The following is a 24,622-nucleotide window of genomic DNA, read 5'->3' as shown; positions in this document are numbered from 1 at the left end:
GGACACACAATAGGACACCCCTTGGCACAATGGGACCCCCTTGATACAATGGATGCAGGGACATCCCCAGGCACAGCGGGTGTAGGGGACGCCACTGCTGGCCCTGCCAGCCCCCGGCGCAGATTACTGATTAATTTAATCCGCATTGATCCCGCGGATTACCCTAAGCATGTGCTCCTGAGGATTAAAAGTTAATCCCCGAAGCACGCTTGCAAGGAAAGCGTCGCAAACAAAAAAAATAAATGAAATTAGAACTATCATTAAAACAAAAAGTGGCTAATTATGCTCGCTCCGTTTTATTCCAAGGCAATTCTCCGGAGCAGCCCGAGCAGGACCGACCCCAAAAGGCAGGGACAGGGCAGTGCTTATAACGGGAGGCGCCACCTCCAGCCCTCAGCCCGCTGCGGGACCCCCCGGGCGCCGCCCGCCCCCCCCGAGGCTCCCTCAGAGCCCCGCGGCGCCGCCCGCGCTGCCCGCGGGACGGCCCCGCCCCCCGGCGGCGAGAAGAGGATCCCATTGGCTAGCGTGACCGCGCTTCGCACGCCCATTGGCCGGCGCCGCCGTCAGGCAGCGGCCGCTCGGGCGGTGCCAGCCCGCCGCCTCCCTCCCGCCGTCGCTCCCCGCGGGCGAGCGCGTCCGTGAGCAGCGGAGGCGCCGCGGGGCGGGCGGGGTGAGTGAGCGAGGGAGCGCGGCGCGAGCCGGGGCGCGCGGCCGCTGAGGGAACTCGGCGGGGCCGCGCGGGACGGCGGCGGCCGTTGGGCGGCCAACGGCTGCGGGGAGCCCCGCACGGCCCGGGGGCAGCCGCTACGTGCCGGTACCCGCCGGGGCGGGCAGGGCAGGGCAGGGCAGGGCAGGGCAGGGCTGGGCAGCGCCCCTCCGGCTCCGGTCCCCCCCGTGCCCAATCCGTCCCCCGAGGGCTGCGGGAGGCGGCGGCGGGCAGACAAAGAGCTGCCCCCCGGGCGGGCAGCGGGAGCGGTGCCGCGGCGTGCCGCCCGTCCCCTCTCCGCCTTTTTTTTTTTTATTATTTATTTTTCATTTTTACCGTTTTATTTATTGGTTTATTTATTTAATTATTTATTTATTTTTTCCGCGGTGCGGGGCGGGCAGGGGGTTCCGAGAAGTGGCAGCAACAGTTGTAAGCGGCGAGAGTTGGCGGCCGGGCGGCGTGAGGAGGAGGAAGTGCAGCGGGAGGCAGTGCCGGGGGAGCTTTCGCTATCGAGCCCAGAGCGCCCCAAAACGCGCCCCAAATCGCCCCAAATCGCCTCATCCCGCCCCAAATCGCGGCAGCTCGCCCCGCGCCGTCTCCCAGAGGCAATACCCGTGGCAGAAATAACGCCCGCGGGCTGGTTCCCGTGGTCCCGGGAGCTGCCCGCCTCGTTTCTCTTGCAGCCGGAGCCCAGCTCTGCCAGGACAGTTGGGTGTCCTCGAGGAAGAGGTTCGGTACCCGAGGAGTGCGTGTCTAGCAACGCCGCTCGATCTCTGCTGGCTGCTGGTACCGGCTGCCGATACACGCGACGACCGTAGAGGGATCAAATATTAGCTCCTGTTGATCGCCGCTAAGTAGTTGTGTCAGCTGCACGCTCAGGCTTCATGCCTAGTGTTGTTTGATAAGCGACTTGAGCGCAAGACACCGCGAAGGAGCAGTTTTAGGTGGCAAAGTGTAGAGCGACGCCGAGGATTGGTTGTCACTGCGTTTAAAAGGCTTTTCTGCAGGTTTTTTTTTTTTGCCTCTGGATGCTACAAAGCATCTTTTCAGAAGCTTGTGCCTTTCACAGCATGCCTTCCTCTGTGACAGTGCCGTGCTTTTGTTGTCATCTCCACCTTCCAACAAGTTCTTTTTAAGTTGTGGAAAGTCAGTAGCCTTGGAAAACTTGGTGAAATTAACTTCCAGTCTATTTTACTTTCATCAGTGAAATACTTGAGCTAATAGTAACGAACTTTAAAGTTGAGCTGAATCCATCTGGCGTTGTGCTTGGATACGTTTATTTCCTCCAGAGTAAGGAGACAACGTGAAAATACTACTTTTGAAATGCAAAGCTCGGCTTCTTCTTTACTGTGCTAACCTTTGTGTGAGACAGGGTGCTTCTAACAGGCCTTTTACCAGAGGGGTGACAATTTTGAGGAAGTTCGTGTTGCTGCGGATGATTTATTAATTTTAGCATTTCACTTCCTTTCAGTGTTGAGCTGTTTTAGGAGACAAGTTAAGTTTACTCAGAATGCTTCTTACAAGGAAGAAGGCTTTTATGGGCAGAATCATCTCAAGCTTCTGAGATAGTTACAGGAATGGGAGGGTTCCCTTTCACTCGGGAAAGTTCATGGTAGACATGTTCACAGGCATAGCTGGATGGTTAAGTCACTTGGATTCTAATTTGTAAAGACTTGTATTGCAAACAAGAATGTGCGAAAGATATTGCAAGGCTAGGCCCTGTAAGTGGTATGTGTCATCTGTATTTTCCTTAGCACAATGGGGCTGGCCCTACGCTCTGAGCCCACTTACTGATGCAAATGTTATGACTGTATCAAGCCTAGCAGTAAGTCACGGAATTAATCTATTTCTTGGTACGTTATTGCACACAAGGAAACACGTTCATATCAAGAAATGCCTTTTCGTTAAATCCTACCCTAGGGTAGGTAGGTTATCTCTGATCTGTGACTTCTTTTAGCATGTGCAACGTGAAAACCACCTTGTTCGTTCTGGAGATTTATCTTACTATCATTAGTTTTCAAACGTTGCCTACTGTCTGGCTATTTTGATTAGAAAATTAATATGCATTTTATGGCTCAACTTGACGCTACTTTGTTTCAGGTTCTGTGGAAGTTTGAGAAATCTGCATGATTTGTAAGAGAAAAGTCACAGTTCCCAGGTTTTCCTTTGGGAATAAGAGCCTGCAGAGTGCTTTCTATGTCTGAGGCTTACAAATGGCATTTGAATGAGTCTTAAATGTTTATGATAATGATAATATTCGAACCCAGTGGGTCTTGTACTCTTACAGAGATCACCTGGCTGCTCTGCAGACATGCAGAGCCTCCATTGGGAGCAGCTTAGACTTAACTCAGTTAGTTGGATCACCAGGTTCATTACCAAGCCCTCATTTAGGTAAATGCCCTCTTTGCATAACCTGGCACGCTTCCTGTCTAGCAAATGCAAGGTTGGGTGCAAGCTTATGCTTAAGTCTGCCGTTGGATTTGTGCAGGTGCTTTTGTTAGCATAGATGGGGATTATGCACGAGTCGCTGCACTTGTGTGTTACTGAAGATCCTAACAGTTACCAAGCAGTCGGTCTGCCAGAGTAATAAGTGTGAAGTTTAACCAGGAGATCTGTCACATTGTGTAGGAAACGGGAAGCCTGATGATATGACCTTCGCTGTCTGTGTATGCTCTGTCTCCTTAGGTTAGGAGAACTAAGAGCCCAAGTCTCCTACGCTTAAAAACAACAACAAAAATACGCAATGAACAAACACACACACAAATCCTCCCAAACTGAAGACTGTGCAAATACTGATGCGTAATAGCTTGATCACTGGAGTGGCTGTGTGTAACCTCCTAGACTTCTGTGGTGTTATGAAAATACAAAGTGCTTAAAACTTACTGCTCAGCATGCTGGTTTGGTTATGGCAGGATGGATTTGGAAGTTCTTGTTGTACTGGAATCTGATAGTTTGCTGTCTGACAGAACTATGGCTTTTGATTTGCTGATGCTGTTCAGTTTAATCATAGAAGTATTCAAAAGAAAACCCGACATCTCAACCACACACACAAAAAAAAAACAACCCCCCAAACCCACTAAGTAAAATTGTAGGCATCATATCTTTTCTTTAAATTCTGTATTTTCTTTCTTTTATGAAAGAGTGGCCTTTTTGGCCGCTCGCTGCCTTCAGCTGCCAGAATTGAAGTGGGGAGTATTAAATGCACATTTGAGAGTGAAGGATGTGTTGGAATTAAAACATTGTTTTATTATCATCAGTTAATTAGGAACTTAAATTGGATTAATGTATTTGTAATGCTTCTTGAGATAATCTTGGAAGGCAGCAACAAAGTGGTGTCAGGATGAAGACTGGAATCTGTGTCAGGTCAGTGTAGTTGAAGAAAAAAATGTACTCAAGTATGAAAAATGCTTTTTAATTATGCCAGGGCTGCAAAGCGCCTTCCAGGGCACTCAAGCTCTGCACGCCATTAAAATGATTTCTTAGTTCTGCGAGGCTGAGGGTCTTGCTTCTGCATCTTCTCTGACTGTAAGTGGTTAGGGTTCTGTCAAATCGGTGTTGGAACTTTGCTAGCTTGCAAACTTGAATCCTTCTGGTTTATATTAAAAGCCAGCTGAAAGAGCCAAGCGTTTAACATACTGCTCATCTAAACTGATGCAGGATATTAAGTGTTTTAGTCCTCCTGGTGAAACTGCTGTGAAGCCTTTGTCCTAATTAGGATCAGGTTCGAGACCAGCAGAATAAAAATAGAGCGCTGGCTTACTCTCGTCAGGCGCCTTACTTACGGTGACTTCTTTAGCCGCATCCCCGCGTGAACTCGCATGCTTTGGTAGCAACTGGGGAGCTAGTGAATGAACATAATGTGGCTTGCAGCCCCCGTAACACTGCAGCGCTCGGGACGTGACCTGTCCTTGTCATCCCGCTGGCAGAAATGGGAGAATGGTGCCGCGGTTATTTCAGGCTCGGTTTATAAGGCCTGGTTGTAAATTCCCAATGGTGCACAAATTTAATGTGTGCTCCATAAACAGTTGTTATCGGGAGCATTATTTATTAGATTTGGAATCAATAAAGCACGTGGAATTTGGACCGTGCTCAGTAATCATCACTCTCGTGTATGGAGAGTGGCATGAAAAATGAGACCGTGTCTGAAAACATTTTTACTCCTTTTTAAACAATCGGCGTTGTAGGAGAGTCGGTCGCATATCATCTGATTGTGGAGAGGAAGATTGGAAACGGGCTATCTCTCCAAAACAGATGTATGTTTGCATTCTTCTGTCTCTAGCCCCCAATGATAAGAAATGCTCTGTAGCAAACAAAGCACAACAAAGAGATGTAGGTAAAAGCAGTTCTGGCTGAACGGTTGAACACGCCTACTGCTGGTGCACGAGTCACCGAGTGTTTGCTCTCCATCCTGACTGGAATAAGTGCTCTTACTCTAAATTTAGTGCCAGAAGCTTTCTGTGTTTGGGGTAGCTTAGAGAGCTGTTACAGACAGCTCTCCTAGGTAAGAGTTAAGATACCATTAGCATTTTGTTACTTTTTTTTTCTATTTTGAAGCTAACCTTTAATTAAAAATAGCATAGCCTGCTCCGTGCTGGATGCTAATTGCCGCACTTCAGTGCTCTAAGCCTTGCTGTCTCCTCAGGGCTCCTGCTGTTTGCACTGGATAAATATTTATGCTTCAGCAAGGTGCTAACTCCAACCTGAGGAACAGTGCATACAGCCTTAGTATTTTTGTTAATACTAAACACTACTATTACGATGTTTTATTGCAGTCCTTTTTTTATTTTCTTTTAGAAACAGGGGGAGGAAGCCCGTTATGCTCTAAATATGCAGCCTTTGCAAAATGAAGTAGATTCTTGTGGGAAGACTTTTGATTGGAGGTAGAGAATTAAGTCGAATGCTCAATAATTAAGCTGTCTAGCAGTCTGAGCATTGTGCACAAGCTAATGTTGGATAATATAAGGTCTTCATGAATGCCTGGTTGATGGACAAGGCTGAACTATATCATTGTGGTTTGTTTTCAAGTACTTGAATCCGTTCTCATTTCTAAATAAAATTGTTTTGTACTTTTCTTTTTAATCCTAATGTATTTGCTGTATCGAAGGAAATGACTCAAGTATCAGTAAAAGTTGTAAGTTGGCCTAATAAATATTAAGAATCTTCATTTAATCGTTTTTATTGCCATCTACCATCTCTTAACGTTAGGATGCTTGGATGTTTTCAAGCAGCCTATCCTGTAAGCATGCTGGATATGCTGTATGGTCTCTGTTTGTCTCTATAGGATCTTCAGGCAAAAAAAGGAAACTTTTTTCCATGGTAAGATTTTTCCTTAGTGCTTGCTGGCTGAATGAATTTGTCTGGTATTCTTCCAGAGGTGAAGCAGGTTGCAAAATCAGACTGTGGCTTCCAACACCTTGTGTTGGGCTAATGAAGGGAAGCTTGGTACTAAAGCAACAGTTTAACGTGCCTTCCAGTAACTTTACATTTTGGCAGTGAGGTTCTGAATATTCTCCCACAGTTTGTGGTTAGTAGCACATCTGGCTGAGCCAGTTGCTTTCTGCTCAGTTAAGATAATACCTTTCTTGTTGCTCTTCTCGAGGTTGTGCTAAAATACTTACAGTTTTCATGTCACATGCTGGGGACATGCTACTACTTTTACTCAGTTGCAGCTTTTAGGCTTAATAAGCTGTAGTCTTTCCACTTACATCTCTCACACTCCCAATTATATTGACTCTATATATCAGGTCTAGAAAGACTAATAGGCTCTTGCTTTTTTTTTTTTTTTTCCCTTTTTTTTTTTCTCCCCCCTGCTTTGAACTGAATTCCCAGTGCAGCAGCCAGAGGAGCAGGTGATGGGCTTTGACAGGAATTCTGTACATCTGCTCACACAGCTTTGTGAGTGCTTGTACTGTATTTACCAATGCCTCTCTTTCTTGAGAAAATATAATTGACTTTTCATTGTAAATCTGAGGAGGGGAAAAAAAAAAAAGTTGTGCCCCTCCCATCCCCATTTTCTCAGCAGCATTTTGCATCATTACTGTAAGTGGCAGGTATTTTCACCACAGCATTGCTACGCTGTCATGAAGCACGGTATTTCAGACAATCAAATTTGGCATGTCACTTGGTGAAACACAACAAAGGAAACATCTGTTCTGCGAAGTACTTAATGATACTGCTTGAAGTGGCTGGATTCTCTTTTCAGTTAGAATTGTTTGAAGTTGGTCAAGATAGCTTGAAGGCTTGAGCTCAAGTTGTGTTGCTTTTTCAGTAATTTCTGCAAATGTAGCAGAACTACTCTTCTAGCACTTGCTAATCTACTCAGCCACTCTAACATGATGCAGTCTCTGCTCCTTTGAATTCCTTTGCTGCCTTAGTAACTTTTTTTTTTCATATGTATTTTTAATATGACCCTTTTTGTCTTGCATCAAAGTTTAAGAGTCTCTGAAGCATGTGCATTAGCAGTGGTTCCCGGAAGGTCTTACTAGGATGTAATGGTTATTTGTGCGGTGATATTTCCTGCTAAACTCGTGGTGCTGGCAAGCCGTAGATGTAATGGGAAAACCTGACACATATTTTTCACCTGAAACTTAGCCTAAACAGAGAAGATCTCTAAACTCTGCAGTTCCCATACATAGTGCATACATTCATTCCTTAAGGAAGTCACGGAAATCTTTGGTTCATTCCCATTTTAGTGGTACTTAAAAAATATCCTATTCTGGTAAAGGAATGCTTGTTAGTTCATCTGTGTTCCCATGAAACAGTGGCTAACCCGCTTAACTCACCCATTTATGACCACTTTTCAGTGCAGAGAAGTGAACGTCCTGTATAAATTTAGTAGCTTTGTAGGATGTGGGTGTTTTTGACATTGAGGGGAGAAACCTCTGCTTGTACAGCAACCAGAGGAGCTGACTGAACAGTGTGAATAGGAAGTTGACTAGGTGATGAAACCACCAGGAACCAAATGATGCCACATTTAACATTTAAGAGGTTCCTCAAATCGAATGTGACTTGTGATTTAGATGATAGGATTATGATCTTTTTGTATCGTGCAATTACACTCTCTCTCCCCTTGAAAAGAATGCCGTACTGTTTGAAAAGTGGCCATTCACTGAGATTTTATTTGGTGTTTCCTCATGTGATAGCTTGCTTTGCTCTTGGTTTGTTACAGCTCCTCTTTACTGTGGCCACAGCAGTTTTCATGAGCGTAACGTGCTTCCTGGAGCTAGGAAGCTGTCCTGCTCTTACTTGGCTCTGGTTCATTTGAGTCCACCGTGTCCCAAATACATGTGCAGTCAATGACCAATTTCCATGTATTGTCATAATTGCATCTGCAATTCAAATGACTTTTCAGTTGCCTCTTGTAAGCAGAATGCACTGAGTGAGGTTCCAGGTTGAACTCCACAGACTTCAGGCTACTGCATAAAAAAATTTCAACTAGTTTGTCGTTAGGCTACAGAGATGTTGTCAGACTCAAACTCCTGAAAGCTGTGCTCCAAACTAGGGCTCAGAGCTTGTAAACAAATGCTGAAGTACTGATCAGCTGATTACTCTAGAAATATTAAGTGTGGAAGTCATAAAGAATAGACTTAGAAAGTCAGGCCTGTTTTGAGCAGAAGACATCTTGAGTTTTAATGACCATGCAAATAAAGGAAGCAGGAAAAGAGAAATTGAACCCATGCCCTGTTGTTGTTATTTTTTTTAAATCTTAAACATACCAAATTCTGAGTAAGACAGAAGTTTGGATCTTGCTGTTACATGAAAAAAAAATCAGGAAAGAAATAGTGTTTTTCTGATGTTTATAAAGCGTGTAAAATACACAAAGCTCTTTTTCGGTGTTGGAAAATGTTGTTCAAATTAACGTGTCCGGTCTTCTGATACAGCAGGCTTGTGTGGGAGAGCTTGGTGGGGAAGAGATGAGGAAGAAAGAGAAAACTGCCATGTGGAGATAAAGGAGCCTTTTCCTGAAGCTATTTAATGTAGCATTATGTACGTTTCTTGATGGATCATTTGAGTTCTGCAACTTAACAGAAAGTTATCTTCAACCACTCCAAGCAAACCAAGTCCTACGATCATTGTCAGTGTTGATGTGCCCCTCCTCTGGAAAATGCAGCTTGCTATAGCTTCTTCGTGACAAAATAAGCTACTGAACCAGTTATTGGTAGATCACCACAAGTCTCTTTTTGCTATAAAATGTGTGCTGGATCCCAGATAGCAGTGCTCCTGCTTTTCTCTCATGGTCTTTGGGAAAATGGTAGAATGGTACGCTGGAGGTGATATTTGGGATGCATTAAGTTATCAGGAATGCTTATGTTGTTGCAGTGGTAGAGCAGGGTGATGGGAAGTATCATAGCAGTTGCTTGAAATAAATGCTCTGGAGTAAAAATAAGAATCAAACCCTTTCATTGCAGTCACATTTGAGCATGTGTGTTGATGTTAGTGTGCTATTACTGCAGGCCTGCCCTGGGTAAACACACCATAACTGTTCTTAGGGGCAGTAAGGTTTTGAAGGCTGTTTCTGGGTCATCTAAATCACTGACCTATCCCAGAATTCATACTGATAGTATAGGCTGATGCTTGTTTCAAATGCAGCAAGTTAGGCTTTCTCGGCTATGTATGGACCTACTTTGAAAGGATGATTCTTATTTGTGGGTGCTTGGGAATGCTTTCAGGAGTTCAGGCTGCAGATGGACCTTTCAGCTGGGCATGTATGAGCAGCTGGCAAAGGCGTGTATGATTTCAGAGCAGACACTTTTCTTTAAATATTTTCATGCTCGTAATATTACTTAAAAAAATAATAGAACTTACAACTTAACTAATTTTTTTTTTTGCTAAATAAAACAATCGCTTCTGAAGCACCTGGAACTTTTGCAACCTAATTCTCAGTCTGTGGAGCTCCCTGCACGTTGTGGAGGCAGAAGGAAGATCTTGTTGAAAAGAAGTCCCAAGAGCTGCTATGAAATTTCTTCATTCATGGGGCTTGTGTACGGTCTTCTACAGTTAGGTTCTGTTGGCTTGTAAGTAGGCATCTCTGCCTTTCAAAACAGATAGGGACCGGATACCTCGAGTGGGGTTGGAAGTAGGCAGAACCTCCTAAAATCTTGCTCTCAGCCAGTGGAGCGAAGAGGCTTTGGGCAAGTGTTGCATTCTTGATGCTGTTACTGAAAAGTAGAAGGTGTAGAGTATTAAAAGTGGGAGGTGAAGAGCTTGCTCCAACTCCTGTCCATTTGTGAGCTGAGTCTTTGGCCTTCTGATAAGAGTCACTGCTAAACTATTTGTCGGATGAACTCTTTTCTGCTTGCTCTAGCCAAAACTACGCTGTTGTGGGAGAGGTGCTGGAGCTGTGCCTTTGGCAGCTGATGCTCGGAGGTGAAGCACAGCCACTGCTCGATTCTCTGCGTGCTTTTTAGGTCATCCTGAAGCTGTTGTGCAGCATCTATTTATGCATGATTTATATTGACAGCTTTTCCAACTGCTGAATTACCTGCCACCTTTCTTTTTGATTTGTTCAGAAGAACCTCTGGGGTGACTTCCTATTTTCACAGAAAGGAAAACTTGTTTTTAAAATGAGCTTGCAACAAGCAGATTTCACAGACAGTTAGATTAAGGGAGTAACTACTAGTAAAGGTAAGCTACAGTAGCACTGAAGTTTGAGGATGCAAAGTAGGTAACTAGAGGTCATGGCATTGCCACCAAAATAATGCTCTGTGCTCTTGGAAAGACTGTTGGTTGTTGCTTCAAGGCTTGTGTGAGCACTGAAACAAGAGCTGCAACATAATTATTATCTCTGCATAGTTTATTCTATTTCACCGTCTTAAATTTTGTTTTCTGGGTTTCGGGGAAACTTCCTGACTGCATCGTGATGTGGTATGTGTTGGGCTTAGGGGAATGAGGGTGTAGGAGAACAGTAACTTCACTTTGCTCAGAGCTGTGTAGAGAATGCTTCTTCTAACTTGGTAACTTCTGCAGCTCTGCGTTTCTTTACAGAAGTGGTAAGAACACCCTGTGGTGTACTGTGGTGTTTCTTACTCCTGACACAAGATACAGGTGCAAGATAAGATAACAATTAAAATCAAATTCTAAAGCTTTCTAGTTCTTTCTTATTAGAGCATAAAGAAGATACCTTGATTTGAATAGTGTGGGGTTTTGGGGCTAATGCAAAGCCTGGATAACCTGGGTGGATTGGGTGACTGTAGTAGTATTAGCATGTTGTTCCCTTCCGTGCATTTCTGTTTGTTAATTCTGGTATGGTTGGTTAGGCTTTTGGCTGTACTACCTTTAACACTGCTTTAATTTAAATTGTCTTTCCTTGTGATATATAGCTATTACTTTGATTTTTGTGTATGTTCAGCTGTTAACTCTATTAACCCAGAATAACTACAAACTGTTTACAACAAGATTTTTCATCTAGATCTCCTGTTTTCTCCAAGACTAAGCTGTTTGTGTCTGTTCTTTCTTAAAGATTTAATAAGATGTAAACAATAGCATTTGCATGGACCAAAACAAAAGAGGAAGCAGGTATATTTCAGCTGCTAAGAACAGCTGTTTTGGAAGTAATAGCTCTTTATTTTTCCTATAATGGATCTAACTCTTGGTATGTTGCAGATGATAGAAAAGCTAACACTTGCTGTACTGCAAATGAAATAGCTTGAAAAAGAGTAGGGCTTGTGCAGGCTGGGGAATGGGATGTGACCAGGGCAAATTGGTTTCCAGTGACAGATTTTGACTGATCCTGTTGTTAGCAATACTGCAGTTGTACTTAGGCTGTGCTCTTGTGCAGAAAGCAGTAAGGAAGAAATGGTGAAGTACGATTTTAAAAAATAACTTCTAAGCTTTTTTTATTTCATTTTTACACCAGTTTGGCATCCAACTATTAGAGTTGCTTTTGTACAGCTTTAACGATATAAACCTGACTTACTACAGCTTGTATAAATTCAGGGGAATAAATCAATAGCGAATCTCACTTCTCTATCTTGGTAAACTGTTTGGCTGGCATGAGTCGTTTGGTTGTGTTTAAAGAGTTATCTTTTGCCTGGTAAAGGGCAAGTACAAGGTGGATGGTGTACAAAGGTGGTTTATAATTGTTGTTTGCTAATCTGAAGTTGAGCAAATGTAACTGCCAGCAGCCAAAGGTCAGAATTAAAATCTCCTAAAGCGTATGCTTATAGGGCCCCTACCCTTCACTCATGATTTGAGAAAGCTTTCTGCAGACATGTTCTGGGTCCTGTGTGCCCATATGACTCTTTATCAGCACCATAAATGGCATTATGAGCTCAGCTGTTGCTTTTTTCCTCTCCACATTTACAGAAGTTGAGGGTTGTGGGAGGGTGAGTTATAGCTTGATATAAAAATTAAATTTATTGGTTTCTGGGCTGCAAATTGTCAGTATTGTATGGTGCTGTATCCCTAGCACAAGAAACAACTGCATTTAAGGCAGCTTTTTGTTGCTTCTGTGCAGTTTAGTTAATGTACACTTTCTGGCTTCAGCGTTAACTATTTTTTTCATTATCTACTATTGTCAGAATGGAAGTGTCTGTGTCTGAATATTAGCAGTGTGATTTTTAAGAACCTATTTTGAGTATTTTTTTGGAGGATTTTTTCCATGTGATGCCCGAAGATATGTAACTTGGTCATATCTCAAATGTAAACCGTTCAAGGAGAGTATATGCACAAGAGGAGGAAATCTTGCTTAAGCCTCTGGCGTGGGCAAGTTCATTGACCTCTGGCTCTCATCTGAAGTGTAACCTGCTAAGGAGGTGCTTAGTGCTGATGGACGGGGGAGAAAAATAGAAGCAAAACTGAAAAACAGCCTTGGCGACGTGAAATTCAAATTGACTGCCGTTTCAGTTCCACAGGTGCAGTAACCTTTGAAAACCACTGGAAACAAGGGTGTTCAAAACTGCTGTCTTGGTATAGCTTTAGCACAGGAGTTGTGAAGGTAAGCTGGCAGAGGTTGGGACCACATGGAGTCAGACCAGAACTTCTGAGATGTTTCTGTCTAACAAGGGCTGTTCATAGATTCTTAGAGAGGAAAACAGGGCATATAGTGACAGGGAAGGCTGGAAGAGTATTCTGGGGGATCATCTTTGACTTTGGCTTTCTGAACACAAAGATGTGCTCTTACATGTAATGGCTGTGCATGGGTTTCTTCCACGAATGCATTCAGGCTCCTTTTTCTGTGCAGTTCTGTAGACTTAACCCACTCTGCCGTGGGACTCAATGTATGCCTTCTCTGCATTGTTTTCGGGAACTCCTCCCGCTTGTTCTGAGCCCTAGCACTTGTTCTCCTGTGAGAAGATGCTGAACAGCTCTCTTGTCGTTTTAGGAACTTGTCTGAGCTTGAGTCAGTGATGCTTGGTGCAGCTATAGCTAGCTAGTTGACATTGCCTCCTTTTACACAGAAGGCAGCAATTACAAGAGAGTATTTGACACAGAGTCTTTGAGCATTGCTTGCATTGTGTATTTGAATAGAGCATGTGACTTTCAGGCTTAGCACAATGGGGTTTTTGTTTCTTTCCCTTAGAGTAAATTTGAAAAATGTCAAGAAGTCACACCTGGCCTTTGTGGTTTGTGGAACTTGCCAGAGTGGTTTTTGGAGCCCAGAGCAGCCTTGGTTTGTTTTCTTGACAGACTTTAATTTGCTATCTATTACTGCAACAACAGGTATCTGTTTGAACAGGATAGCTTGACAATATTTGAAATTCCATAATAAGTGAATAAAGCACTGTATCAGTAGAATAAGCTGTGCATTAACATCAGGAAAATACATTCACTGACAATTTAGTCAAGAACACACTTGCCCAAGTTATGTTTCTTCTTCTGAGGCCTACCAACGTTTGCCTTTGTCTCTGAAAAGAGCTGGGAGAGAAGAGGGTTCAGCAGCATGAATTTTAAGCATAGACTGTGGTCCTTAAGTGAACTTGATGTGAGATACAGAGCTGATTTAAAAAGTTCCCAATGCTAATTGTACCACTTCAAAGGGTTTACAAGGAGGGGGGAAAAATAAAGGTTGAGTCCTAATTAGCTGTTCCCTACTTTTGAAAATGGAACTGCCGTAGAATACAAAACCATAAGGACCAGGGACTTGGACTCTTACAGACCTGGTGCATCATAACAGAATGCTCACAAGTTTACTTTGTTCCTCTTCAGGGAATTAGGAACCAAATTTGGCTGTTGGTTCTTAAAAATCTTGTTCCGCTCTTAGATCTGTTTAGCTGAAGACGAAGAAAAGGTTATTTCTTAGCAAATAGCACAAACTTCCAAACAGATGCTTTTCATATTAAGTAAGGGCACAATATATGCTTTTCCTCTTCTTCCAGCAGTTCCCAGAGGATGGGACTTGAGCAGTTTTTGGCTCCTGGTTTTGTTTTTTCCACTAGCAAATGCCTAGTGCAGTGACTCCAGAAGGTCAGTTCTGCAGAACTCAAGAGTTCATTCTTTGTCCAAGTCCAACCTCCTTGTACTTAATCCAGAGTTCATTCAGATACACACATCCTGTGGATAAATTCTACCAAGGCTGGGTAGCTTTAAAGAATAGGAAAGCCACCTATTGTGAGAATTTTCTTTAAGAACAGCCTGTGCATGTGTTGTCTGTGCCTTGACTCAAGGCCATCGTTTGATACTAGGAGATTAAAAAAGTCTTGAGTGACATGGAAAATGAAAGCCATTGAAGTAGCTGAACCCATTAGTAGGTTTGCCAGAGAATGTAGCTTCATTCGTCTTGGCTTGTTCTCCACCAACTTGGTGCGTAGCAACTTTTTCTCCCTGCCTCTATTAAAAGCTTGGTAAGTTCCTGGTGTGCTTGTGCTGTAATGAAAAAAGGATTGTCTCTGCAGCCACTTTGTAGAAGTCTCTCAAAGAACTCTGCTTTTGCCAGGCAAACTTGTTTGGTATCTTATTCCAGATGTACCATTCATTCTGAAGCAAAGCAAAAAATGCCATCTCCGATATATGGAGAGTTTTATTATAGTATTAGAATGGAGCACGATCAATTTACAGCTCTCAGAGTCTGCTTATTACTTGGGAACAGATCCAGAAAAGTCCTACCTCAAGCCGTATCAAAATGGATTGCGGACTGAGTGGAATGTAAGTTAGATTCTTTTCTTGTTGATATTAGGGCTCGAGTTCCTTTGGGTTCTGATGTTAGAGATTAGCAAGGGCTGTATGATTTCATGTATGCTTACTTTAAATAGATGTTCCACTAGGGAAGCTTGTTTGTTGATTATTATGTAGTATGAATCCTATTTCTTGCTGCTAGTCCACGTGAGGAAAATACTCCAAAGCGCTTCTAACTTACAGGCTAAAATGCACAGATAAATTTGCTGTGTGCTAGCTGGGCTGCAGTGCCTACGCATGTTTTTGTCATGTGATAAATGTGAAAGAACGTAGTAAGACGTGCAGTGAGAGTTGCCTGAAGTTGCTTTGCCTCACGCATGGTGTAAGCTAAGAATATGTCTAACATTAGTATGACATAGACACGTTATATGTGTCTACCATTAAGTTCAGCAGATGGATGACAGCCTGACTGAAATCCATCACAAATAATTTTGTGGGATCATTTGAATCTTTGCGACTTCTCTCTCCTTCCTGCAATGATCTTCCATCAGGATGTCCAAATGGCTCTGCCTGTAAGGCTTTTGGAGTGAGGAGCATGGGGACATTGAAAGCTGCTGATCAGTTTTAGTCAAAGTTTTGTTTTTGTGGGGGTTGTATGGACAAAAGCTATTTTATTGCTATTAATTTTTAAAGAAATTCTCAAAGTCTGTAGATCTGAACTCTTTACAGGGACTTAAAGGAAGAGGCCAAGGAAAAAGCCAGTCTGTTCAAAGGGAATTACAAGCTGATGTTCCTTAAAGCAAGATGTTTGGGGGGGGAAATGCTGTGTAGTGCTTGCTATATTGTTTGAATTTTCATTACAGCTTTGGTATTTGTAAAAATCGTTCTCAATATAATTTTACATTTTTTCTAAGTAGCATGTATTTACTGTATCTACTTTTGTTGCTTTAATTCGTTAGTGACTGGGGCATCTCATGCTTTACTGTGTTGCAGTTGAATCTACTCAACTAGAGCTATATTTAAGGGATACATTTTTCTAAATCTTCTTGGAATTTGATGGACAAAAGGTTAACAGATGCAAGAACTTAGCCCCTATTTTGGTCCACTTTGTGGTGTCTTTTTAAAAAAAAAAAAAACAGTTTTAGGGTTGATTTCTTTTTGTAAACTTCAGGAAAAAAGAAATGCATTGTTAACAGAAATTTTTTAATACTTCTTTTAGAACAGTCTCAGAAGGGTTTGCCAAATCTATGCATACATTGTTGCAGTGCAGCATGATCTATCCAGCAAAAAATGCAGCAATCCTGACCATTAGGTTATCTGCCTGTTATAAGAACCCCTGCCCCCCATGCCTGATGGGTGGAAATGAAGCTTCTTAAATGCAGAGAAAATTATTACAGATGATCTATGTCTTCAAAATCAGGTTTTTTACTTATGACACTTACATGTGTATTGCTGTGGATGTGTTTAAGTTTAAACCAGGTATTCAGAAGGGCGTATGGTTTTTCTTGTAATGCATGAAGGTAAAATAAGAGCAGTCTGCGTCTCTTGTGGATCACGGCTGCCTTAAATCTCAATGGGATGTTTTCATGACTGAAAAAATCAAAGACCCCATCAGCAAAAATGTTTCCTTTTTCTTTTAATTCAGCTTTTCATTTCAATATTCATACTTTAGCACTGTCTCGTGTGCCAAAAAAAGAATTGTCATCAAATACAGTCGTTAAGTCTTGAAGTATTGTTCTTGGTCCAAAGGATAGTGCCAGCCAAGGATGTTTGTATTGTTTCAGTGGTCAAATAAATCCTGTGTTCTCTGGAAGTCTTTAATCTATTGATCTATCAACTGTTATTTTCAGAAATAGGTAAAAAAAAGTAATAATGCACGTGTTTGACGAATTTGGTGTCAGCTGTGAACTGAAGTATCCAGGGCTCCTTGATACAGGAGTCAATATGAACAAGCATTTATGCTATTAAGGGGGCTCAGTAAGGGTTGCTGTTGTCAATCCTACTGAAGCATAAGACGTTGCAGAAGCCTTTGTCCACATTCATAGGAATGAAAGTAGGGCTAGCAGATCTTGTGATTTTGTAGAGAATGATGAATTTGTTGCTTTAGTATTTGCAGAAGGATCTGCCTTTGTGTTTGTTAGCACACAGAGTTGTTTGAAAGCCTCCCTTTCACATCAGGGTTTGACACAAAAGCTAATTCATCTAGAGGCTGCTAATCTGTATCTTCATTAATTTACCTTTAGAGATCATCTAAGCTGGTCCTTCTAATGGAAGTGCTGCAACCCTCCACCTGCCAGGAGTGGCATTTTAATGGACCTGCTGCTGCTGCTGCTAGGTTTTTACAGCTACCACTGCTGTTTTCTCCAGAAATTAAATCTAATCCTGTGTGTTTTATACTTCCTTAGCCCTTGTTCCACTTTCATTACTGGAAAGCACTGTCCTTCTACTTTTTGCACAGTCTTCCATATCTTTCTGGACCTGCAAGAGGAGAATTCAGTAGCTGGTTTCCCAAGGATTTTAGTTTTCATCTGATCAGATAATTTATTTAACAGGCTAAATTCTTTCTCAATAATGCTGTGAGTTCTTATTCTTTAATTATGCTAGCCATGTCTGTAATCTAACTGCAATGGACTTTTTTTCAGTAGTCATTTAAAAACAAAACCAAATAAAACCTGACCAATTCCAAAACCAGAAACGAGCCTTTGTTATATTTTCTTCCAGAAAAGTTTTCCCTCTGAGCAAGGGGATACAAGAATTGTGTGTTCTTAGTGTTTTCATGTTTCTGTTTTGACCTTTCTAATGCATGTCCATATAGACCACAGCTATTTTGTATTTCGCAGTAATTTAAAATGGATCTGGTTTTCAGTGTGCCTCTTTATTGAATTTCAGATCATTACGAGCTCCTGACTTCAACTCATGATTAGGCTGATCATCTGATCCCCTCCCCTTCCCTGCCCTTTCCTTTGGCATAATCTGGGCTTGTTTTTCACGATTCTTTCTTGAACAAGCTGCCAGCCCTCCTGAACTCCTTTGCCTTTGTAACAAGTGGACATGAGAACTTGCCTTAAGTCTTGGGAGAACTTGAAGCCTCTTTTCTCTTAAAAGGAAAATCTCTGCCTGCTTATGCCATTATTTTTTATGAACACGATGCAAGAAGTTGCCAGACAGCCTGTTCAGTTTCGTTACTTTTGCAGTGCAGATCTGTGTAGTTATTGCTGCAAACCATGTACTTACTATACCTTGAAAGATTTCAGTGGCTTTCTCTTTAAGTAAAGCCTCTCTTAAGTAATTTTTTCCCTTGCTTTGGAGGGCTTACAGTGAGCTCTCACCATTATCATGCCTGGTTCTTCTCCTTTTATTTAGGCTTTCTAAAATTCCACTGCAATCTGGATTTCAGAGCAAAAATTTGCATCTGTGTTATATGAGGCAATTCTTCACTTCCCTCTTTTCCCTGTTTGTCATTTCTCAAAGAAGCCCATACTTGGGTAGCAGAACTCTGTGACTATTTTTAAACTAGCGAAGGGAAGCTTGATAACGTGTATCATGACCAAACATTTCAAGTAAGTGTTAATTATTTCATCAGATGAGTATTTGTTGTTGTGTGAAATCCATGACCACAAAGTTGTAAGTTAATGTAGGACAGTTTTCACATGCCTGGGATATACTCCACAGCATGCTCTTAACTTTAACAGTTTTGTATCTTAGTGGTATGTTGCTCTTAGTTTCAGAATAAGCCATTTCAAAGAACAGCTGTTTTAAAATGTTTCCTAAAAGCTTCAGGGAAATCAGAAGTGAGTTTCCAAGGCCGTTCTGCATCTTTTGCGTTTGTCCCAGTACCACTGATCTTGCTCTGTCTGAGCCTGTGTGGGAAGTTAGGGAGGGGAGTCCATCTCAGGCTACATGCTGAGGCTGCAGACTCATTGTCTTGCAGCTGTGGTGAGGGGGAGGATTGAAAGTTCTCCATTAGTCTTTCAGTGTCCTTTTCCAGGTTAGGAATAGCAGTTGTCAAGGAAAAAACTAAATAGTCGTTTCTCTTCAGTGAGTTGGTACAGTTTTCTCTTGAATTCTGTAAGCTGAAAAATAAATAGAAATGAGAAGGTAATATTTTCTGTTTTCAAAATGCCAGTTCTGCAAATCTTTGACTTACTGAGCTTCCCACGCAATACATATTTGGAATTTATTAAACTGCTGTATGCGAAGGCTCCCATGCTTAATGCTTCCAGCAGCTTGCGCAAGTGAGGTAGAATGAAAGTTCAAAATAATGTCAGCATGTGAAATGTTAATGAGTAAAAGCATGGTAAGATGCTTTAAATATTCCCAGGAACTTAATTTTCATCATCTGTTTAATGCAGCAACTGCATGGTTTTTTACAAACTGTTTGCTTGCTCTTTCAGGCTGAAGGTTTTGGAACGGATGCTGGAAGATGTTAGCTGTGGATACTGGGATTGTGGAGGAGTGGTTATCAGAGTTCAAGGTAATACACTGTAAGATATTTAGCCACTAGTATCTGAACTGCTGCTGGAGCAGTATGCACCAGTGCCTGATTGCTGCAGAAAATAAAGACACCCACTAACCTTGGATTTTGCTTAGGTAATCTGATGTATACAAACGTCTGTTGGAAAGATTTTTTTTTTCCCTTGTCCTTTTTTGGGATGACATACTTCCTGATACAGAGCAGTGAAAATAATTGTGAGCTGTGGAAAAAATTAAGAACTACAAGCTATAAAGTTGTACCCCAAACCAATTTTTTTCCTGTGTGGTTTACCTTTTTATGGACTGTATGGAGTAATTAACACCTATTGTCTCTGGAGTGCCTTCTTTAAGTTTTATCATTACAAATTCAATAGTGTGATAGTTGCTGTTCATTTGTTGAACTTGCTGCACTACTGGTACCTCCTGTAGTTTTGATCACTGTAATTTTTTCCATTCAAAGAACTCATTTACGATCAGATATCCAGGTCTATTCCGTGCAGGTTGCATTCCTCTGCTGTCACACTGTCAGTATGTTAGATCAGGTCTGGCTCTAAGTGGGGCAAAACCTATGGAAGAGAATATCTCAAAGCAGAGAGCAGGCATCACCTGTCATCTCTGCCTACCTTTGCCATGGGAAAAACACTTGGGTACATGAGTATTTTATTGATTGATTTATTTATTTCATTGTTGATTATTTATAGAGTTTTTGCTCTAGCAACAATAAAGACAACTTTGAAGAAAGGAACTATTGTTTTACTACTTCCTCATGCATAACTTGATTGGGCCACTATCTGGTAACTGCAAATGCAGATAGATAAGCTGGCTCCAAGGAAGCCAGAGCTGCTTTATTTTCTGTTGTTATGAAGCCACAATCTTCTGTTACTTAGGAAGAAACTTGATATCAGCATGTAAATGTTGCTTATGTGGTTTGAAGACATGTTGCAAATTAAAACGCCATCTCTCTGACACCCTTCTGAATTCACTATTTTCTGTCTTGAAATGTGGTAAATTTTTTGGGGGCACAGTCAATGGCCCCAACCTTTAAAAGAGGATGAGCCATACAGCACTGTTTTATTAAGTTGTACTCTCAGCCTTAATGTTAGGACGCTGTCCTGCAAACACCCAAAAAGTTTAACATTGATTGAATACCTTTGAAAACTTCATTGATAAAAATAAAAGCTTAAGATTGTAACCCTAGCATACCTAAACCCTTGTGATCATGGTCAAACTGTGTTCTTGAAACACCTTGACTGGAAGATTCAAGTGCTATGTGTATATCTGTAAGATACTGATACTGAAGACACTAAGTATGTTGTGTAGCTGTAGGGGAAAATGTACCTTTGTTATGGATCCATGTAGATTATAGACCAACCTTATTTCTCTCTTAGCGTTTGTCTCAGGAACTTTTTGGTTGTGTCAAGCTACTGTTGAAATGTCTCGTGAGTCCTCAGCATTCTGTTCAATGGTCTTGTTACTGAATAACTGAAAGTTTTTATACACCAGAATTGAAAGTTATGCATAAAAAACCTAAACCCCAGAAATTCTGTTAGTTGTCATTTGTGAAAATTCTGGTAGCCTGCTGGATTTCTTTCCAAACTTTGATACTGGCCTTCTGTTCCATTCTTTGTTTCTCCTGATATTTGTAGTGTTTGGGATGAGACATGCGTTGTGGTCCGGTTGATGCGAGTATGGACAGGGACTTACTTTACCATAGGTTTTATTTTTTCCTGATCTGCTTACATACTCTAGGAATCACTTTTTGTTTTCCTATCTGTGTAATGGAGTACAATCTCCTCTGAAAGACTGCAGTGAAGTAAGAGCTATGAATAGTAAGTTTAAATGTACAGCTTCCAGAGAGTTGTTAAAGAGATTAGACTTTGAGTCTCTGCTACCAGAAATCCTGCTTATGTTAAAGAAGAGCTATTCTTGCCAACCTGAATTTGTGTTCTTTCAGGTAGTAATGTATCCTGTAATATTAATTCACTGTCTGTGTACTGTCATAAAGTGTGGGTCTGCAAACTGCAAAGTTTCCCAGTATTTAAATTTCATAGTGGGTATGTGTTGTCAGTGACACTAGCAAAAAGAGTGGGAAGTGAATTGTGATATTTTTTTTTCCTGGCTTCATCAGTATATTATGTATTTTCAATGACATTGCACTTCTGAAACTCTCATTTTTTATCTATTTCCATTCCGATGTCATTAGTTTCTCAATGAAACTGTCTGCAAAATGAAAAAACGTGGTGTCTTCTGGCAACTCTGCTGTCATGAAAAAATGATGTTTTCTATTGTTTGGATTTCCTTATGAAACAGAATCTAGTTTACTGTAAACTCTGATGAATAGTAACTTGTAATGGAAAATTGTTGAAATAGCTGTTACATTTTAATGATAAAAATTGCTTTTTTTCTAGTAGTTATAATATACTTTTTTTTTTTTTTTGCAGACCCTGCCAGAAGCATCCATATCCAGCTATGCGACAAACTTGAAAGACAAGACTGCTCTGATTTCATCTCTTTACAAAGTAATTCAGGAGCCACAGAGTGAAGTGAGTATATCAGGTCTTGCTCACACGAAGTGTTTCGTAGAATGCCAGCAAAGTAAATATTGCATGATGGTTAACTATGTTCTAACTGTGTGAAATAGTTAATTCTCACTATGTGAACTTCATGAAGAGTCTTCATCAATATGTTTTCCTTTTAATGTTATTGAGACATGTTCTTAGCAATGACATAATACCATGGAAACAATTCCTAAGTTTTGTAAACTGCTGATCATAACTAAGCTTGTGGATCATACTCAGGGTGGTCAGGACCTGTGTATAGAACTGAGAAATAAATTTAGGAATTGAAAAGATGTTTGAGACTGACTGAATTATTTTTGCATTTCAAAATAATTTGAGTGTGAATCTATAGCTATCAAGCTATCAGAAGCTTGTCTTTTATAAGCCAAGAGACCAATGTTAGATAGGTTTGCATTCCTTTTATGTAATTGCTTGTGTCTTACAGCTTTTTTGCCATCACTTCGGCAAATGTACGTCCACTGTATAAATACATATATTTACAAGCATTTAAAACAACAATCTGCCAATTCCTAAAAAATTTTGGGGTGGAAAGGGGCAGGTTTGCTCTGTATCTGTGTAAGGAATGGTTCATATACTGTGCCTGCACTTATTTTGCAGTGCCTAAGTGAGATCAAAACATGCTGAGCTGGTGCTAGCTGTGTCCTGGTAATTGTATTGTCTCGCTTCCTACTATCCAACATACCTTTGTGTATTTTAAAACTGCACTGAGTCCTTAATTCCTGTTCTGGAAAGACCCAGCATAATGCACCTCTCCAAAGTTTGAGATGATGCCAATAGTGGGCAGAGGGTAAGAGACTTCCTGGTATAGGTACATTTTTAGAGAGTATGCTGATTGAGAAATCCAGGTTGTACAACAGAGAAAACATCTCACTTGACTTTTCTTTGCTGCTCAGGAGGGCATTCTGAGTCATTCCAAATACTGAGTCAAGCTTGCTGGTCTTCAAAGTGTGTATTAACATGCAACTTAATTTGATGAGTCTCCCTGTTGATACTTTTCATGTGTTCTTTGATTTATTACTACTACTGGCTATCACCAGGTTTGCCATTGTATGCATGCAGCAGGGTCGCCAAGGCTGTGAAAATTCTGCTCAAAAAGATTGTTGGGATAATTCCAGGGGCAAGGTGTTGAAGATTTTCCTGGTAGTGAAACTTGAAATGGAAAGCCAGTGCTGACATGTACATGTTCTGACTTGAGAGAACACTCCTAAAATCTTTATTTGTACAATTCTCCAGCTATCCGGCACTTTCTGGAAAGTTAATAATGGCTTTATCAGTAGGGGAAATTGTAATTCAATAAAAGGAGAGTCTTCAGTAGATGTTAAAGTTTAAAGGACTCTTAATTGAGCAGATACTCAAAAGTCCAATGGCAATTCTTTTTTCTCTTTCTGAAGAGGTTTATTTCTTCACAAATTCTGGATTTTTTTTGCCTTGTACCTAAAGCACTATTGCTGCTGATAATAGACATTCAGGTCTTTACATCAGGAAATAGAAAGTGTTTGAAGTGCCCAACGTGTCTGGTTGCAGCACTGAAGAAGGAAGGATAAAATTGCTTGAACATTCTTGTGTTCCAGCATGAAAAAAAAATCATTCTAGTTTTCATACCCTTTAGAACTGGTTTAGTATAAAACATTATCTTGAAGCAGCAACAACTCATCAGTGTGTTTTGATACTAGGTTTAAGCATGTGGTGGCATTTTAAGGAGGAAAATCTGTTTTTGTACTGATTACGCATTTAAAAGTGCTGATATAAAGCTGTCTCAACTGAGATAATGATATGAACATGGATACCTGTCATAGCTATTTTTGTGCCTTCTAAAGTTCAAGCACATCACTCTGAACTGGTATTTCATTAAAAGAAGCATGCAAATTGTGTGAAATATGCAAGCTGAAGATGTAAAACACTTCTGCTGATAAAGTTTTCTAGAAGTATCTTTGATAGTCTGCTTTGAAAACTAACTGGTAGTTTAGCTTGATATGCTTTTTTGTCTTCTCTGTAGGTTTTCAAAATTTTTTGAACGAAATTAATAAATCAAATGCAAAACATTATATGCATGTTACTAGCAATAAAGTACGTATTTATATCCCAGTTCTTAAGGATTTTCATTAAGGTATTGCATAATACTTTGCTTTCTGAACTGAAGTGCAGTGGCAATTCTATTATTACAGTATCTTTTTCTTAGTGCAGTCTCTAAAATACTCTTTGGTTTGGATTCCATCATATTCAGGTTGAAACTTTAGGGGACTTTGAGTCACATGTTTCAATTTATTACGATCTTTGACATTCCTGGCCTTGAAATAAACTTAGAGTCTATTTCTGGGAGTCATGTAGATGAACCATTAAGATGTTAAATCTTGGAGGTAAGGAACCAAGGCAGCAAAACTAATCCTTTAGGTATGTTGCATTTGAATCCTGTCTTAGAGATTTGCAATTGGAGAATGTCACATTTCTTGTAATGCTTTTTTTATATACTAGAGCTGCGGTTGATGAAATGAATTCTAAATAGCAGGAATCTCAGATTTCATTTTGTAAAGTTTTTTAATGCAAATCCACTGACTATCATGATTCTTTTTCTAAGAGTAGTACCTCAGATGACAATGTCCTCCTATTTATTGTTTGCAAATGCATGACTTAGAATATTTAACTAAACATCCTTTTTTGCCCCCTCTCTTCCTGACCCCTTTTTAGCGACGTTTTGAGGAATGTAAGGAAGAAATCCTCTAACAGTTCCAAATTTTTGTCTGCAATTTGCTGTGTTTGCAGTCAAAAAGAATTTCTGAGATCGTGCTTTTCATTTTTTTTTGCTTGTTTGAAG

At 40.9% G+C, this 24,622-nt stretch overlaps 1 protein-coding gene across 8 annotated transcripts in view; it reads left to right on the top strand.

Moving 5' to 3' along the window:
- Positions 1–595: 595 nt before the first annotated feature.
- Positions 596–24,622, top strand: part of HYCC1 (hyccin PI4KA lipid kinase complex subunit 1) — a 42,433-nt gene continuing 18,406 nt past the window's right edge. For 3 of the 8 annotated variants that reach the window (XM_082752199.1, XM_082752206.1, XM_082752205.1), the window contains exons 1-3: positions 596–670; positions 19,153–19,232; positions 21,673–21,774. In XM_082752199.1, coding sequence (XP_082608325.1) covers positions 19,182–19,232; positions 21,673–21,774 — 153 coding nt within the window. In that variant the 5' untranslated portion in view covers positions 596–670; positions 19,153–19,181. Of the gene's footprint in view, positions 671–794; positions 815–944; positions 1,997–12,124; positions 12,642–14,467; positions 14,488–14,717; positions 14,789–19,152; positions 19,233–21,672; positions 21,775–24,622 lie in introns of those variants that run through there. The other 5 variants (XM_082752203.1, XM_082752201.1, XM_082752204.1 and 2 more) reach the window with 5 other exon arrangements.

This window comes from Aythya marila, assembly GCF_965140915.1.
Source record: "Aythya marila genome assembly, chromosome: 2".
NCBI lineage: Eukaryota > Metazoa > Chordata > Aves > Anseriformes > Anatidae > Aythya > Aythya marila.
The sequence above is the reverse complement of the archived record's forward strand: the minus strand, read 5'-3'. Positions and strand labels throughout refer to the sequence as shown.